At 40.2% G+C, this 17,193-nt stretch overlaps 1 protein-coding gene across 10 annotated transcripts in view; it reads left to right on the top strand.

The window, feature by feature from the left end:
• The window catches only part of agap1 (ArfGAP with GTPase domain, ankyrin repeat and PH domain 1), a 158,502-nt gene that overhangs the window by 124,028 nt on the left and 17,281 nt on the right, over positions 1 to 17,193 (top strand). For 6 of the 10 annotated variants that reach the window (XM_088074725.1, XM_088074724.1, XM_088074718.1 and 3 more), the window contains 4 exons: positions 1,320 to 1,397; positions 7,882 to 8,036; positions 10,155 to 10,245; positions 11,317 to 11,539. In XM_088074725.1, the coding sequence (XP_087930851.1) occupies positions 1,320 to 1,397; positions 7,882 to 8,036; positions 10,155 to 10,245; positions 11,317 to 11,539 (547 nt within the window). The remainder of the gene's footprint in view (positions 1 to 1,319; positions 1,398 to 7,881; positions 8,037 to 10,154; positions 10,246 to 11,316; positions 11,540 to 17,193) is intronic. The other 4 variants (XM_088074722.1, XM_088074723.1, XM_088074721.1 and 1 more) reach the window with 1 other exon arrangement.

Below are 17,193 nucleotides of genomic sequence, written 5' to 3'. Positions count from 1 at the left end.
AAATATTACCACGAGTAAATATTAACACGCAGTGTCGCAAAGCGCTCAAAGGAGCAGAGGTCAGAGGTCACGGAGCGCACTGGCAGGCCGCCTTAAAAAGAATCAAAGCTGCAGAGGAGCCTTTAAAATAAGGACCGAGAAAATGCATCTTAATGTCCAGTTTTAGTGTTAATCTGTCCTCGTTTTATTTGAATTTGGGAGAGGAGAGTTAACCCTTGGAAACCTGGAGCGACGTCACTTTTCTTTGTCTTTCACTAGTATTTAACCCTTTGTGAGCAAACTGGTGTGATTTCTCTAAAAAACATGGAGAAAAAAAAGGAGTAGCTTTGCAAGAAATGCTCTAAAATTGCAAAAAAAAAAATAGTGCATTTAGATTTTTTTTTAAGGGGGAGAAATATGTTATTATGAAGAAGAAATATAGATTTAGAAAAATTATATGAAAAAAGTTAGGGCAAAACATCTAAGGAAACACTATTTATAATTATATTAATTACATATTTAAAATTATTTTACATATATGTGTGTGTGTATGTGTGTGTTACTGTAAATTAATTTTGTGAGTCTTGTTTTTGTATTTTATTTTATTTTATTTTTATTAATTTCGGGTAATTCCTTGCATTTTTTATTCCTTCTGTTGTTGCTTATTGGCTTCTCCGCACGTTTTTGGAGGAAATCCAGCCTATTAGCTCAGCTTTCAGTGGCTTAAAAATGGCACCATTTTTAAACAAATGTCAAATGTTACGCTGTGGTTACGTTACCTAACCAGCGGTGGCGCTGTGGTCGCGACGGGTGAGTTATTAAAAATTCACCTCCGTTCAGTTGTCACGAATGTTGAAGTTAGCTTTCAGGTACCAAAGGTATTTTTTGGTTGCAGTCTGTAGACGTGTTTATTTCTGCTGTAACGTTTTGGGCGTGGAGGTCCGCGGGGACTGACTCGCTCTTGGAGCCTCTAGTGGCCGTTAGAGGAACTGCAGGTTATTTTTACGTTGTCGGATATTTTCTGGATATGTTTTGTTTGTTTTTCAGTCTTTCGGTGCCTGTGATGAGCTCTCGGCAGTTTGTGTTTGGATACGGGAGAACAGATGAAGGTTTCAGATGTTTGTTATGTTGCAAACTTACTTCCATCCCCTCATCGTGCTCATTGGCCCCTCCCCCTCTCGACACAAGCCACGCCCCCTCTGAATCCCCCTCAGCGCTGCTTTTTTTTTTTTGACGCCTGTCTCTCTGGTTTCTCTGTTTTCTTCTGTAAATGTCGTCTTTCTTCCCCCGATCTGTGCGTCCTCCTCTCTTGTCTCTCTTCCTGCCGTCGGGGGACGCAGCCAAACGTAAAGCGTGGAAACTTAATCGTGTTGGTAGTCTTCGCAGCATTTACGCCAACAGTCTGCACAACTCAGAAGGTAAAAATAAAGCGCTGTGGTGGTCCTGTGACAGACAGGTGGACCCCCAGTGACCCCACCCCGACCCCCACCCCCTGCAGGGACGGACCCCCCTGTACTGGACACGTGTTGACCCGGTCAGCTGAGGTTTGGTGATTTGTGGCGTCGAAACGAGTCCGAACATCGAGGATAAAATGGAGACCTTTGACATAAAAGAGTTTTTAGAAAATACATTTTTTTAATTATCACTAATTTACTCTGAACTTGTAAAAATTATTCATACTATTACTATTCTTGTTATTCATCATTGGTTTCTAAAATCTTTAGCAAGTCTAAAAAACACAAAAACAAACGTCCTAAAATTTCAGAAATGTCCTTAAAACCAAGACATGTTTTTAAGAGAAACAACCTACATTTTTAAAAATGTTTTATTAGGAAAAAAGCAAAGACAAAACTATATTTACAGTCATCATAATCACAGATCTAAAATTATGTCTCAAAATTATTATAATTTTAAAGCAATTTTCCAGTAACTTCCTATTTGTTTGTTTTCTAAAAAAAAACTCACTTAAATTAATTTTTATTATTATTATTTTCCTTTTTTAAACTTTCAGTTAACTTTCTAGAATTAATATTTGATTTAGAAATGTATTTTAAAAAGTTAGGGAGATAAGATAATGATAAACTATATTTATAATTATCATAAAAATTGCAAAATTATTTTACAGAATTTTATAATTTTTTTAGCACTTTCTGCCTTGGTTGCCTTGTTTGTTTATTTTGTTATTGTTTTTTTTTGTAAATTTCTTGGACTTTTTACTAATTTCTTTTAATTTTCTTTTTTTTTTAAAATAATCTCTTGGTTCGTTGCTTATTGCCATCCCACGTTTTTGAAGGAAATCAGGGCATTTTCTTCGATTTTAAAGGGTGAACTGACTTCTTTTGACCTTCAAATCACCAGATCAGTGCTAACTGTCTGTCTGTCTGTCATGGCGTCTTTCCCTCCTTGCATCCTCCTGCCCCGCCCTCCTCACCTGCGAGGAAACAGCGAAACAAACACACCCTCCGTACAGCGAGGAAGCATGCAGGTGGAGTTTTGGTCATCTTTGGTTTCCTTTAAAAAGGCGTCAGAACGGGTTAAATCATGTCCAATCAGTCCACGTCACCGCTACTTCCTAAAAAAATAATGATAAATAAATAAAAAATAGAGCTCCATATTTCTTTTTCAGAGAGACTCGGGAACAATCGGCTGCAATATTTTCCAGGTTATTAATGTTGTAAAAGGCTGCGAATAATATGGGGAGTAATGACCTGTGTCGCAAAGCAATACTGTGTGCGGTGACATTTAAGGCTTTTAATTTGTGTTTCCCGAGGCCCCCTTTTGTCTCCCTCACGCCTCCCCTCTCATTGCACCTCCCGTCCTGCTTGTCACACACACACACTCTCAAACACACTCGACACCTCCCGCCCCGGATGATCGGCCCGTACGCATGTCCCGCCCCCCCTCCGCTCTCCTCGCCTCCCTCCCTCCGTGCGTCTTGTAAATGCTGTATATTTGGTTTGTTCTGTTTCTGCCGATAAAGGTTACCGGTGTCAGAGTTCACAAATTGCCTCGGCGCCACCTCTCTGTGTGTGAATGTCGCCAACAGTAGCCGAGAGCGGTGGCGGTAATTACCAACACGGTGCCGGGTGACTCGCCGACTTATGTGTTTGTACCCTCATGCATACGTTTAGTCCCGTACGCCAACACGGAGCAGGCGACGGCGACTGGACGCTCACACACATATTCAGACAGATATTTGGACCAAATTATCCTCAAGATTCAAGACACTTTTTTAAATTTTTGTTTTTAATGGACAGGACCGTTTCAGCGTGAAAGGGGGGAGGGGGGGGGGCGACGTGCAGCAAAGGGTCGAGGCCGGAATCGAACCCGCGGCTGCTGCACGAGGATACATCCTCTGTATATGGGGCGCCGCTCTATCCACTGAGCCACCAGGCGCCCCAGATTCAAGAAACTTTATCTTAAATGTTGGGGATGTTTTTGGGTTTGCTGAAAAACAAAAATCGAGTCTTTTTATAGTTAAATATCTTAAAAATGATGTAATGGATTGTGATGAAATGGGGTTCATCTCTTCATGGTCCCTTCAGGATAAATCCTCCGGTCAAATCTCAGTAAAAATATTTAAACTACTGCAAGATGTATCTTAATGATTTTTAAAGACTTTTTTTCCTTGGCACCAACAAAATGTCTGAATGCCTGAATGTTTAAAGTTTGAGGTAAAATATGTTGGGTGGATTGTCCTGAAACTTAGTTCTGAAATTCATGTTCCCCAGAGGATGAATCGCATATACTTTGGTGATTGTCCTTCCTTTAATTTAACGGCACCAGCAAGTCAGAGTTTGGACTTCAAATATCGTGGAATTTATCTCCTGAATCAGCAAAAACGTGAGTGGCTCAGACATTTGTCCAGATTCATGGTTCCCTGAAGATGTATCACTGCGGCTTTAGTGCCTTTTTTTCTCTGCACCATCAAAAAATAGTCATTTAAAGTTTCAAGTGAAATATCAACAGCTATTGGAGGTATTGTCTTCACATTTAGCTCTGATATTCATGATCCTTGGAGGATGAATCCTAAAGAAATATTCTTTTTTTAATGTAGCACCACCAGCAATTCCCAGTTTGGACGTAAAATATCTAAGTTTTTTTGCTAAAAACATAAAATGTATACATATATATATATTTGTAACATAAAATGTTGACTCCTGGAGCTCTCAGTTTCATGTTGGCGCGGTTTGGTGCAGCACAGACTCAGCCGGGGGGCGTTCAGAGTAAAACCGTGTCGTGGGAGTGGTCCGCGAGTTGCACAGCCTGATGCCCCCCTCATTTTATTCATTAGCCGCGGCGGTGCGCCGGGTCAGCGTGCAGCATTTAAATCCAGAAGCGGCGTTTAATTTAGAAGAGGCAGGGCCTTTCTGGATTGTTGGTTTCCATAATTGTCAAGCAGCCGAAACCCGCCTCCCCCTGAAAACAGAGAATCATGGGAATTTAATTATGATGGGATTCTTGCTCCTGACCCTGCGGGGCTCAACCGGCGCTTGATGGGTGGGCTGTCGTCGTAGACCCAGGAGCCTCCGAATACACTCCAAAATTATCATTCTGCATTATGTTTGCCCTTCATCAGACTCATTTTTGTTCAGCGAGTTTTCATGTTTTGCCATAAATCGAGCACCTTATCCTTCAGTGTCGAATAAGAAAGCTCGAATCTGAGCAGATCTGTACTTGGTGATGATTGCCTCGTGATGTCGTAGGATTACTTGTCAAAGTTTTTATTTGAAATTTTGTTGTGTTGCTCAGAAAAGAAAGATTCAGCAGCTTGTCTTAGAGGTGAGAACAAATGCTGCGAAAGTTGCTGAGAGTGAAACAATAAAACTCTGGATTGTTTTTGAATTATGTCTTTGGGTTGTCCATACCTACGTCTGTATGTACGTACGTCCTATTCTCGTGAGCGATATATCTCAAGAACCCCTTGAGGGAATTTTTGCAAATTTAGCACAAACGTCCACTTGGACTCAGTGATGAATGAATCCGAATTTTGTGGTCAAATGTCACCATGACTTTGCACTATCTCATTCTTGTGAATCTGATATCTCACCAGAACCTCTAGGGAATTTCCTTTGATTTGGCACAAACGCTCACTTGGACTCAGTGATGAATTGATGAGATTTTGGTGGTCATAGGTTAAGGTCACCTAGAACTCAACTGGGTTGTGACCACGAAGAACACCTTGCAGGGTTTTTTTGTTTTGTTTTTATTCTTTTAAATTTGGCACAAACATCCACTTGGACTCAATGATGAACTGATTAGATTTTGGTGGTCAAAGGACACCTTTACTGTGACCTCACAAAACACGTTTTTGGACGAAACTCAAGAATTCACATGCAAATTATGACGATATTGCACGAAAAATGTCTAAGAGGATAAAATAAAAATGAATAAGATTTAAGATCCTGGAATCTCTAAGAGAAACTTGACTGATGCGTGGAGGCATTCAACCATGAGGCGGTATTTCTGGTGGGAAAATTACTTTTTACGTAAAATAAAAGAGTCGGACTTCAAAGACGACTTTTTATTGAGTTTTTGAGTTGTTTTCTTTGTAGAAAAAAACAAACAGTTGTTGATTGTTGTGGACCAACTATCTGCCATTGTAGTTCCCGTTGCTTTCTGCTGGCACTTTACAAGAAAAGTCTGGTTTAACCTTGAGCCGTTAAGCAGCCCTGTAAACAGTAGTTTTAATTAACATCAACTAATCAGAGTGAGCCCGTCTTCAGCCCGAAGCAGCCGAGAGATGAAAATGATCTTCAGCAAAGGAAACTTTGGTCAGCAAAGGTGTTTTCAATCTCTTTATCCTGGAAGTGGAAGGGTTTCTCAGCCGGTCGTCTGGCCCCGGGGCTCTTCCTTCCATCCTTACCTCCCGTCCTTCCTCTCCTCGGACAAGGCCATTGATTATCCAGAGCGGAGCCAGAGGGGGACTTCAGCTCCGGTGCTCTGAGACGCTCCCAATTAGCCAAATGACTGGAGTTGAGGAAGAGCAAATGGTCGTTCCCTCGCGGGCCGGCCGTGACCGCTCTCCGACTGATTAAACCTCTCATCTTTTCACCGCTTCACTCCCGGCACACGTCATGAAACTGCTGCTTCCAGAAACGCTCGCCCAAAAGTGTCATGAGTGATTACCGACCTCGGCGCTGAGATCTCGTCGCTCAGCGCCGCTCCGGACGGATACGTGGAGCAGGAGGAGAGAGGCGCTTTGTGTCTGTTGGAGGTAAAACTCTTCACGTGCTTCTGTTGAGGGTCACACCAGCAGACACGGAGGAATCCTGGGAGTTATCAGCCGCGCTGGAGGCCGTCCTTTGATTAAGTGATTACCCCCGTGCCCCCCCTCCTCCCCTCCGCCGGTCTTGCCTCCTCATCGGGACTAATTGTAAACAGAAGCTGCTTGTTGTCTGATCTGCTGCGGCGATGATACCGGCTCCCAGCTGTGCCCCCGCTTCACCTCCACTTCCCAACTTTCTGCCGTTCACTAACGGTTTCCAAATGTGCCCGAATTCTGCAAAAAACACTCGCCAGCACCCCCCCAAAAAAGAGAACCAACATTATCTTTTACTAAAATGAAATGTCCTAAAATCCTACAAACTCCCTAAAATCCTAGACATCTAAAAATCCTGGAACTGTCTTAAGATCCTTTAAAAATCCTAAAATCAAAGAAACAACATGTCCTTAAATCCTAGAAACATCTCAAAATCACTTGGAACGTCCTAAAGTCCTACAAACATCCTAAAATCCTAAAAACATCCTAAAATCCCAGGAATGTCCTTAAATCCAAGAAATGCTCCCAAAATCTGAGAGAAATGTCCTAAAATCCTATAAAAACCCCGAAAATACAAGACACATCACAAAAACCCTCCAACTGTCCAAAAACCTTTGAAACATCTTTTAATTCTGGAAATATCCAAAATTTCAAGAAACGTCCTAAAATACTTGAGATGTCCTTAAATCTTAGACATATCTTGCATGTATGTGGCTGCTGCGACTGGCCCCCGGCCTCCTGTCATTTTGGAAAATCGGCCCCCAAAAAAAGCAGGTTGAGTTTCATTGGTTTCCATAGTAACATGTAAACGTCATGTATCCGTGGTTTGAAGAAATGTACATTTCTGCAGTTTTATCTTTGTAGCTTTTCTGAGCTTTAAGCTGTTTTGAGTAATTTTCGGACCTTTTTCATCACGTTGGCTTAAAACCGACATTTGGGTGAAGTGCACCTTTAAGGTGTGGACGTCTGGGACCCTCTGCAGCTGTCCTTAAGAAGTCGAGGAGACAGACACATGCACACAAAGTCGTCTAATTAACTCCTGATTGTCCCATTAACCTCTGAGGGGGTTCTGGGTAATAGATCCATGTGTCCCCCCTCCAGGGGCCCTGATTGTAATGACTGAGGGTCCGGAGGGGGGGGGGTCATGGGCCTCGTAATTTGGTTGACATCCTGGCTTCAGGGTGAGGTCACCTGGTGGGTCAGCGGAGGAGAACAGGTGTCCTTCAGTCCTCCAGATATTCAGCTGCACAGCGGGACAAACCGGGACAGAGACGCTTGTGTTTTTTTGTCTTCGACGTTTTTTCGAGAGGATTCTCCAGATTTCTTAAAAACATGAACCAGATTTCGGCTGTTTTAAGCCTCTGTTGATGTTACATTTTGGTTTGGAAAGAAAGAGGATGTTGTTCCAGGTTTTGAAGGGTTAAAGGAGGTTTATTATGAGGTATTCTCGTCCTGCTTTCACATGACGGCGAGACACACGTGTGATGTGGCTGGTCGAGGTTTAAAGACATATTTTAGGTTGATGAGCTTTTTAAAATTCAGATCAAAACTGTCCTGTTGAAGTTGCCTGAGCGTGACCCAAGCGGCTGAAGTGTCGACGAACGTTCCCGCTCTAAACCTGCCTCCTTTCTCTCCGACAGAACAAGAGGAGAACTTTGAGTTCACCATCGTGTCGCTGACGGGCCAGACGTGGCACTTCGAGGCCACTTCGTACGAGGAGCGCGACGCCTGGGTGCAGGTCATCGAGAGCCAGATCCTGGCCAGCCTGCAGTCCTGCGAGAGCAGCAAGAACAAGGTGAGCAAACCGACCGCCCGAAATCTCACTTTTCCTCGTGAATTTAAAGACGTGTTGTCTGAAAATATATTCGAATTTATTAAAGAACGTGTGATGTGAAAGGGTCCAAACCTGCTGAGGTAAAACGGGACTAAAAATAAAACATCGACATATACAACACATATACAAATGAAATGATCTATACAAACATACCAGAATGAAATATACAAAATTTTAATAAATATATACACACAACCAGTGGAGGTTCAAATTATAAATTCTGTGTAATTCTGATTAAATATGTACTGAAATGTGCACACGTCACTTTAAAATAATATACAAAAAAACAAATTAAAGTCCTAGAAATGTCCTAAAATCTTAGAAATGTCCCTAAAATCCTGGAAAAGTCCTTAAATCCTAAAATCTTACTTAAATCCCATAAACATCTTAAAATCCTAGAAATGTCCAAAAATTCGACAAAGTTTAGAAATTTTAAATTTATAGTAAATTGAATATAAAAATCTTAATAATCTAAATTTAATATTTTTAAAAGTACATTGTGATTTTGTTTTTTAAACTAAGTTAAAGAATGACAGATAAATCTACCTTGTGAAAGATTTCGTGAACGCACCAAACCTGACAATGTCGTCACAATGTTGATATCGAAGTATTTGCTCAGAAATGTCATCATTTTTTTTTATTTCTCCGTGTCGCCCAGCGCTTGTAGCAAATAAACGGGACCTTTCATTGCACGCACGCACACACACACACACACACACACACACACACACACTTTCATTCCCATAATTACAGAGTAGTAATTACTGCAGCTCAGCTTTCAGCTTTCAGCCTCGGCGTTGCCATTTTCCTCCTGCACACGTTCAGCTCTGAGTCCGGACCCGCCGTGTTTACGCCTCAGGCTCTCAGCCTTTTATTGCCCCCCAAAAAACACCGACCACCCTCCTCCCTCCCTCCCTCCCTCCCCCACTCCATTTGTTTGCCGTGTTATTCCCTCGCTCCTCGACATCAGTGGCTTCGGCCTGAAACAGCGGCGACGTCTCACCCGAGTGTGTCACAGAGAGCGACGGCGGACGGCAACACGGCGCACAGTTAACCCGAAATAATCTTTCAAGGTTTGAGGGAAAGATTTGGAAGAGCAGAGCGTGTTTGAGCATCAAAATCACGACTCTCATCTTTGTTTTGACCCCAAAAAAGTTCACATATTTATACGATATCAAATTTAATCTTACACTCAAATCCTTTACTAAAAGTACAAATACCAAAAATAATACTGGATTCAAATCTTACTCAAGTAAAGTTAAAGTACTGAAAGTAAAAGCACCGGCTCCTTTCACAGTGTGATATTATTAAATGATATTAGTTTGTTTTTATATAAAAATGAAACATTTTAATGTTGTAATTCGTTAATTCGGAGCCAGTGATATATAATTACTATAACCGCGGTGAGCAGCATCATATTTTCGGGATTATCCGTATGTCTTTCCTGTTATTGGGAATGCAATATCTCCCTGAGGGTATAATAATTCCCTGAGGGTATTTCTTTAAATTTGGCACCAACGTTCACTTGGGCTCGGTAATGATGGCATTCGAATTTGGTGGTCATGGTCAAAGGTCAAGGTCACTGTGACCTCGTTTTTTTTTTTTACATTTTTGTGAATGCAATTACTCAAAAACAGCTTCTTTTTTTCCCAAAATTTAGCACAAATGTCCATTTGCTCTCAAAAGCTTATTAGGCTTTGCTAAATAAAGGTCAAGGTCACTGCATCGCATCTGTCTCATTCTTGTAAATTCGATATCTCAAGAACACCTTTAGGGAATTTCTTGAAATCTGGCACAAACGTCCACTTGCACTCACAAATAAACTGATTAGATTTTGGTAAACAAAGATGAAGGTCACCATGATATTGCATCTGTCAAATTTGCGTCTGTCTTATTTTTGGAAACTTAGTATTTTAAGAGCTTCTTGAGGGGATCTCTTCAAATTTGGCACAAACGTCCACTTTGCCTCAATAATGAAGGCATCAGAATATCAGATAAAGGTAGTTCAGGAAAAACAAGCAAAACATTTGAAGTCTCCTTCATCGTGAATCATTTCTTTGCTCTGTTTGTGTTTTTCAGTCTCGTCTGACGAGTCAGACGGAGGCCATGGCTCTTCAGTCCATCAGAAACATCCGAGGAAACAGCCGCTGTGCCGACTGCGAAGCTCAGAGTGAGTACCAAAGCGTCGGCGGACTCAGTCTGTCTCGGTCTCCGAATCATCTCCCCAAATTAAACAGGCGTGATCGTTTGGTCGGACTGAAAGATGTGATTTCTCAGTCCGCAGATTTGGTCTAAAGCGGTAATTCATCTGCACGTCTTTGCAAAGTGTTTCTGTCCGAGCTGCTAACCAACGAGCCGGCCGCGAGATACTGACCGAATCCTTCATCCAAAAACACGATGAACAGTAACGGTCTCTGAGACAGAGCGCAGTGCCCGAAAAATGAAAACACATCCGTGCAAACAGACTTCGACAGAAAAAAAGAAATAAAACGTCGGGAAAAGTTTCTGAAGGTTCCTGTGCAACATAAACAAAGTGTCGTGTTCCCAAACACGAATATTTTTGCATGTTTGTGCTTCGAAATGACAAAAAACGAATCTATCATTGCCGAGTCATCAGCTCCGACGTTTTCGAACCTTTTTTTTACATCTTCCGTTCGGCCTCTTCGAACGTCTGTTTGCACAGATGTGATAAATATTTGGGCGGTCTGCTCTCGACAATATATGATCGATTTTTTTTTTCTGGGATCATAGCGAGCCGAGGAAAATAAGTCGATATACAATTTATATCGTTTTTGGGTGAATTATTTCTTCACTGTTAGACGGTCTCTCCGTTCACTCAAAGTTCAGCTCCGCAAAAATGTTCTTCACACTTTTGTGTGCGTAAATAAATAATACGGGATACTGGACCACATTTTCCTTCATTCAGTTCAGCTCTGCAATATTTTATTTGTTGGTCAAACTTCTTTAAGGTTGAAAATTTGTGCAGATTTACAAAAAAATAATATGTTGTTTTTTTTTGGTTTTTTTTTTACATTTTTTTCCTTTTAACCAAAGTTTCCACCTTTTTATAAAGCTCATATTGACGGGAGGATGAATTATTTTTTCGGTTATTTGTTTATTTAGTTATCTTTCACTTGATTCTTTTGACAGAAGTCTGTTTTTATTATTTTAAATAGTCCACATTTACTAAAAGATAAAAACGAAAGTATCGGTGTTCGCCTCCCTCTCTCCGCTGCATCAGACCCGGACTGGGCGAGTCTGAACCTCGGGGCCCTGATCTGCATCGAGTGCTCGGGCATCCACAGGAACCTGGGGACCCACCTGTCCAGGGTCCGCTCTCTGGACCTGGACGAGTGGCCCCTGGAGCTCATCAAGGTCATGTCGGCCATCGGCAACGAGCTCGCCAACGGCGTGTGGGAGGCCAACGCGCAGGGACGCCTCAAACCGGCACCGGACGCCAGCAGGTAGGAACCTCGGCCCTGTGTGTCCCCGAAAACACAAAACCGGTCCAGACCTGACGGCACTTTACTGGTCTTTACTGAACAGGACTTTACTGGTCTTTACTGAACAGGACTTTACTGGTCTTTACTGAACAGGACTTTACCCGTCTTAACTATTTATTTTTACTGAAACAGTACTTTATTTATCTTTACGAAGCAGTACTTTATTCACTTTTTGTGTAACAATTTAACTTTATTGTTACACTATTTCATTTAACTTTATTTTAACACTATTTCATAACAGTACTTCATTTACACTGTACTTTATTTAACTTTAACAGTACTTTATTTAATTCCAAAATAACTTTTTTTTTTAATGGTGCATTATTTAATTTTAATAGTGTTTTTTTTTAAATCTTTAATATAACAGTACTTTGCTTTGTTATAACGATACTTTATCCAGTAGTATTATTACAGTACAGTTACTTGACTTAATGGTAACAGTACCTTATTTAACAGTATTATAACCACAACAGTTTATTAGGTAGCAGTATTTTAGAAGTCTACAATGGTTAAGAGAAGATCTAAAAAACAAAATAAAATAAAATAAAATAACTTAGATATCATGTATGTAGCCCGAGCTCAACCATTACAAGATTTTATTTATTTATTTATTTATTTATTTATTTACTTATTTTTCTTCCTCTGTCTTCACGGTTTCAGCTGGACTTGTATTAATTGTTGGGGAATTTCACAAAACATCGTTTTTTATAAACTCCTAAGATGGTTTGTGTGTAGAAAAATCTTAGTTTGTACAGTAGCTAGATGTGGTGCAGTAGAAGTACCTCTGATTTGTAGTACATCAGTGTGAGTGCAGTGCAGCCGGCTGCAGATAGGGGGCGGCGCTCCTCAGCGCGACCTGTCGGTTTATTGACAGAAATGTTTGTTTCTGTGTGTGTGTCAGCTGGTCGACCGCACGGGACGGTCCTAACAAATGGGCGAACTTCAGTGTGACGTTGGTGTTGATCAGCGTGTGCCTGCGCCCGTGTGTGTGTGTGTGTGTGTGTGTGTGTGTGTGTGTGTGTGTGTGTGTGTGTGTGTGTGTGTGTGTGTGTGTGTGTAATTATCGGCCGGTGCAGCTTTGGGAAGCCAGCAGCCATCATAACAAATTAGAGCTGACTGCCATCCGCATAAAGATCGACTTCCCTGTCCTCCCCCTGCACTCACCCCCCCAACGCTCATTAGTCAACAGAAGCACCTTATAATTACTCCCCACATGACCCCCCAACACACACGCACACACACACACACGCACACACACACACACACACACACACACACACACAGAGTGTACACAGAACTGCTCACAAACACATTCACACATTTTAACCCGACAAAACACCACGTAATACCCATAAAGTACTTCTTCTGCAGGAATCTATATGACTTTGTTGTGTAATAACAGGTGACGCTGTAACATGTGCATCACTTTAATGCTGCAGCTGGTCACCGTGTACGGAGGACCAAATGTGCTGTAATTACAAATAAATAAATAAATGACCTCATAGATAAACAATGAAGAAATTAGAAATAGAAGTCTCAAATGTCTCATAAATACACAGGTTTATTTTGAAAATAAATAGATATGCACAGAAATAAAAAAAATGATTTCTTAGAAAATGTATTTCTTTATATATTTATTTATTTATTTTTGAATTGAATATTGGCTCGTAGTGATGATTAAACAGCATGTTTTTTATGTGAAAGATTGATGAAAACTGAATGTTTTTTTGTTGTTACACCTGATTCTTCTTTTAATGATAAAACATTCGTTTCCTGTTGCTTCCTCATCCCTCTGACAGTTTCTAAAATCCTACAAAAGTCCTAAAAATCTTACAATGTCCTAAAATCCTAGCAACGTCTTAAAATCCTAGAAACATCCGAAAATCTTAGAAATGTCGTAAAATCCTAGAAACAACTTAGAAACCTAGAGATGTCTAAAATTTCAGAAAATGTCCTAAAATCCTATAAATGTCCTCAAATCTGAGAAACATCCTTAAATCTTAGAAATGTCCTTAAATCTCCTCAAATTTTAGAAACGTCCTTAAATGTCTTTAAATCTTAGAAATCTCCTTAAATCTTAGAAATCTCCTTAAATCCTAGAAACGTCTTTCAATGTCTTTCAATCTTAGAAATGTCCTCAAATCTTAGAAACGTCCTTAAATGTCCTCAAATCTTAGAAACGTCCTTAAATGTCCTCAAATCTTAGAAGTGTCCTTAAATCCTGAGCCGAGCGTGCTGAGAATCTGCGGTGTATCGAAATAAAAACCACAAAGTCGGAGTCGCTGGAGGAGGACAGACATGATGGAGGGACGGATTTATGGAGGCGAAAGGACCAACAGCAGCCACTTAAGGAATGGACTGATAAATACTATCGACAGGACTGGGGGACGGGGGGACGGGGGGGAGACGGAGCGGCGGTGGAGCGTGGCGGGTTAATTGAGATAATATTGACCTCCTTCTCTAATCTCTTCAGGGGAAACATGCTTCACATTCATAAATAAATAGGAACAGGAGCAACAATAAAAGCATTAACGGTGTGACGGAGGAGGGCTAATGGCACGTCGATACTCACACGCCGCCGCCCTGTCAGTGTGTGTGTGTGTGTGTGTGTGTGTGTATGTACTTGTACTGCGTTTACATGTTATTGTGCTGCGTGTGACTGCAGCCGACACTTTAACCTCACGAGTTAATGTGAGCAATAAAAATGAGCTCAGCCAACAGACTGTCAGTACTGCGCCAATACAAGTATGTAGTATATGTGGACGCAGTACATGTACTCAGGCGCATTGTGGTACTTTTTTAAAAAATGCAGGAACAAAACACGGCAAAATTAAACCCTAAAAAACATATTTCTGCTTTAATAAGTTCTCGAGGCAGAGCGGTTACTTTAGAAAATGTAGTATTTCAGGAGTACCATGCATCTGTACAGTGGTAAAACACAGTACAAATACATAAAAACCCTTGTGGAACATATTGCACAAACCCCCCCCAAAAACATGTAAACACAGTACAATTACACAAAAGCATGTAAATGTAATGCAAATACAAAAAACACATAAAAAACAGTACAAATATGAAAAATCATGTAAAATACAGTAAAAAGTAACAACCCAAAAAACACGTCACAGTACAAATACAGAAAAAAACATGAAAACCACACTACAAGTACAAAAAAGAGTGCAAATGCAGTAAACATGTTTATATATGTACAAATACAAAAACACGTAACACAATACAAATACACAAAAATACCTAAAACACAGTTAATATACAAAAAATCATGTAAAACATAGTACAAATATGAAAAATCATGTAAAGTTTTTTTTTCTGTAAAGTACAGGAAAAAAAACCTAAAATACAGTACAAATACAAAGAAAAAAACATGTAAAACGTAGTACAAATGTACAAAAACAGGAAAAAAATGCATCAAATAGAGTACACACACACACAGACACACACACACACACCTCTCTCTCTCTCACACACACACCTCTCTCTCTCTCTCTCACACACACACGTGCGCGCAGACGCAGACGCGTGGCGAGGCGAGGCGAGGGAGGCGTGGAGGTGATGTGACAGCTTTATGGAGTCCCGCTGGCGCTCTATGAAATGAAATGTAGCCGCCGTGTCACCGAGGTTACGCTCATCGCCGCTGTGCCTTCAGTCAACAAGCCGCACAACACGTGAGGCTTCAGTACAAATACACAGACAGCAGTACTGCTATCATCAGGTGGTACCAGGTACTTTATCCAAAGGTTTCTGCTCCAAACTCGTGTTGTTTTTTACGTTTTTATTTTAAAAAGGACACTAAAAACTACATTGTTCATTTGCTAAATGCAGTCATTTGATGTAACTAAGTACGAAGTAAAACATTTTTTTGAAATACTTTTTAAGGAAAATGAAACAGGGTCAAATTGCTTGAAAATTCTGAAATATTATCTGAATGTCTGTAATTAATTAATTAATATCTGAATATTTAGAATATTTTTGTACAAAAATACATAAATAAATAATAATAATAATCGACTGAATATAAACAGATTCTGTTCCACATTTCTCACCAGCCGGACGCCGTTTGTGTCACACGGCTTCGTATTGTGTCACCTGCCGGCGGTGCAGTGCATTCTGGTAGTTGTAGGTTTTCTACCTCGTCAGTAAAAGCGTCATTTTTCTCCGTTTTTTCTGATCATGTAGCACCACTTGTGATTTTGGTGATTTAAAAAAAAAAGTCACCAAAATGTTTTCTTTAAAAAAACTGCCAAAATTTAAAAACAAAACAAACAAAAAAGAAAACATCTACCAAAAATAGCCAAAACTTTAAAAAAGAAATAATACTTACATTTAAAAAATGCCAAAGGAAAAAAAAATACAAAAAAATTAAAATTACCCACAAACTTTAAAAGTGTATATACATATATATATATATATATTTTGCGGGGGGGCACAAACATGTTTTAAGAAAAAGACGTCATCAACCAAAAATCTTATAAAGAAAAATACAACAAAAAATAAAAACCATAGGCCATAATTTTGAACAGAAAAATTAAAAATTTAACATATTTTTCTCTTATTTTTTTTTTTAATTTGCCACACAAAAAGTCACCTTTTCTGTTTTCTCTGCTCGTGTAGCAGCAGTTTCAACAGCGTTTGTGTCTCTGGCCTGCAGAGAAAATTGGATCCTCTTCGTATCGGTTAAAAAAACGTCTTTAAAAGCGTCTTTAGATCATCCGTCAAAAAAAATGTGATAAAAAAATAACATTTGTCGAAGCTGAAGGGATTTTAAAGAAAGACAAGAGACAGGAAACGCTCTGAGTCTGAGTCTGTTTGTTCGTCACTGAAAATAAAAAGAGCAGAAAACAGAAGAGGAGAAGAGGAGGAGGAGGAGGAGGAGGAGGAGGAAAGGCTGGCTTTGTCCAGGCGGCAGCAGCGATGAGGGGAGGCAGAGAGAGAGGAGGGGGGAGGCTGATGGATGGAGAAATGCCTTCCCCTCGTGGTCTCTCAAGTGAGTAATAGAGGCTGAAATTTCATTTTGCAAGTGGCTGATTTAATGATCCAAAGGGTAATTAATGGCCTGATTATCTTAATGTTAAATATGGCCAGCAGCAATTACGCTGACCTCCTGTCTGTCAAGGTCTGGCCCCCCACCCCGCCCCCCAATTAGGTCCTGTTTGGAGGTTCAGGGAGGGGGGAGGGGAGGGAGGGAGGAAGGTGTGAAGACAGGAGGAAAAAGAGGGGAGACGACATTTAGTGAGCTTTAAAGTCCAGTTTGTGCGGTTATAGAGGACCTGGAAAAGTCTGGAAATCGTGTTTCACAAACGTGACACAAACATGATGTGTTCAGGGAGTTTCTGTTTTTACCGTTTCTGGCTGTGATGAATAATGAAAATTAGAAAGTGTCACAGAAAAAAAGATACCTAATTATTTTTTCTTTTAAAAAAAAGTGAAATATATTAAACCAAAAATCGTCACCAAAAATTCACAGAAAAAGGAATCTGCAAAAATTTTAAAAAGCAAAAAAATCTCCAAATTATGTTGTCAAAAAACTCACTAAAACATTTTAAGGAATTTCACCCAAAACTGTTTTCATAAAAATTACTGTTATTATTAAATTGCCC

This window comes from Plectropomus leopardus, chromosome 24 (assembly GCF_026936395.1).
Source record: "Plectropomus leopardus strain MGB_pleo_1.0 chromosome 24, ASM2693639v1, whole genome shotgun sequence".
NCBI lineage: Eukaryota > Metazoa > Chordata > Actinopteri > Perciformes > Serranidae > Plectropomus > Plectropomus leopardus.
This window is presented reverse-complemented; position numbering and strand designations above follow the sequence as displayed.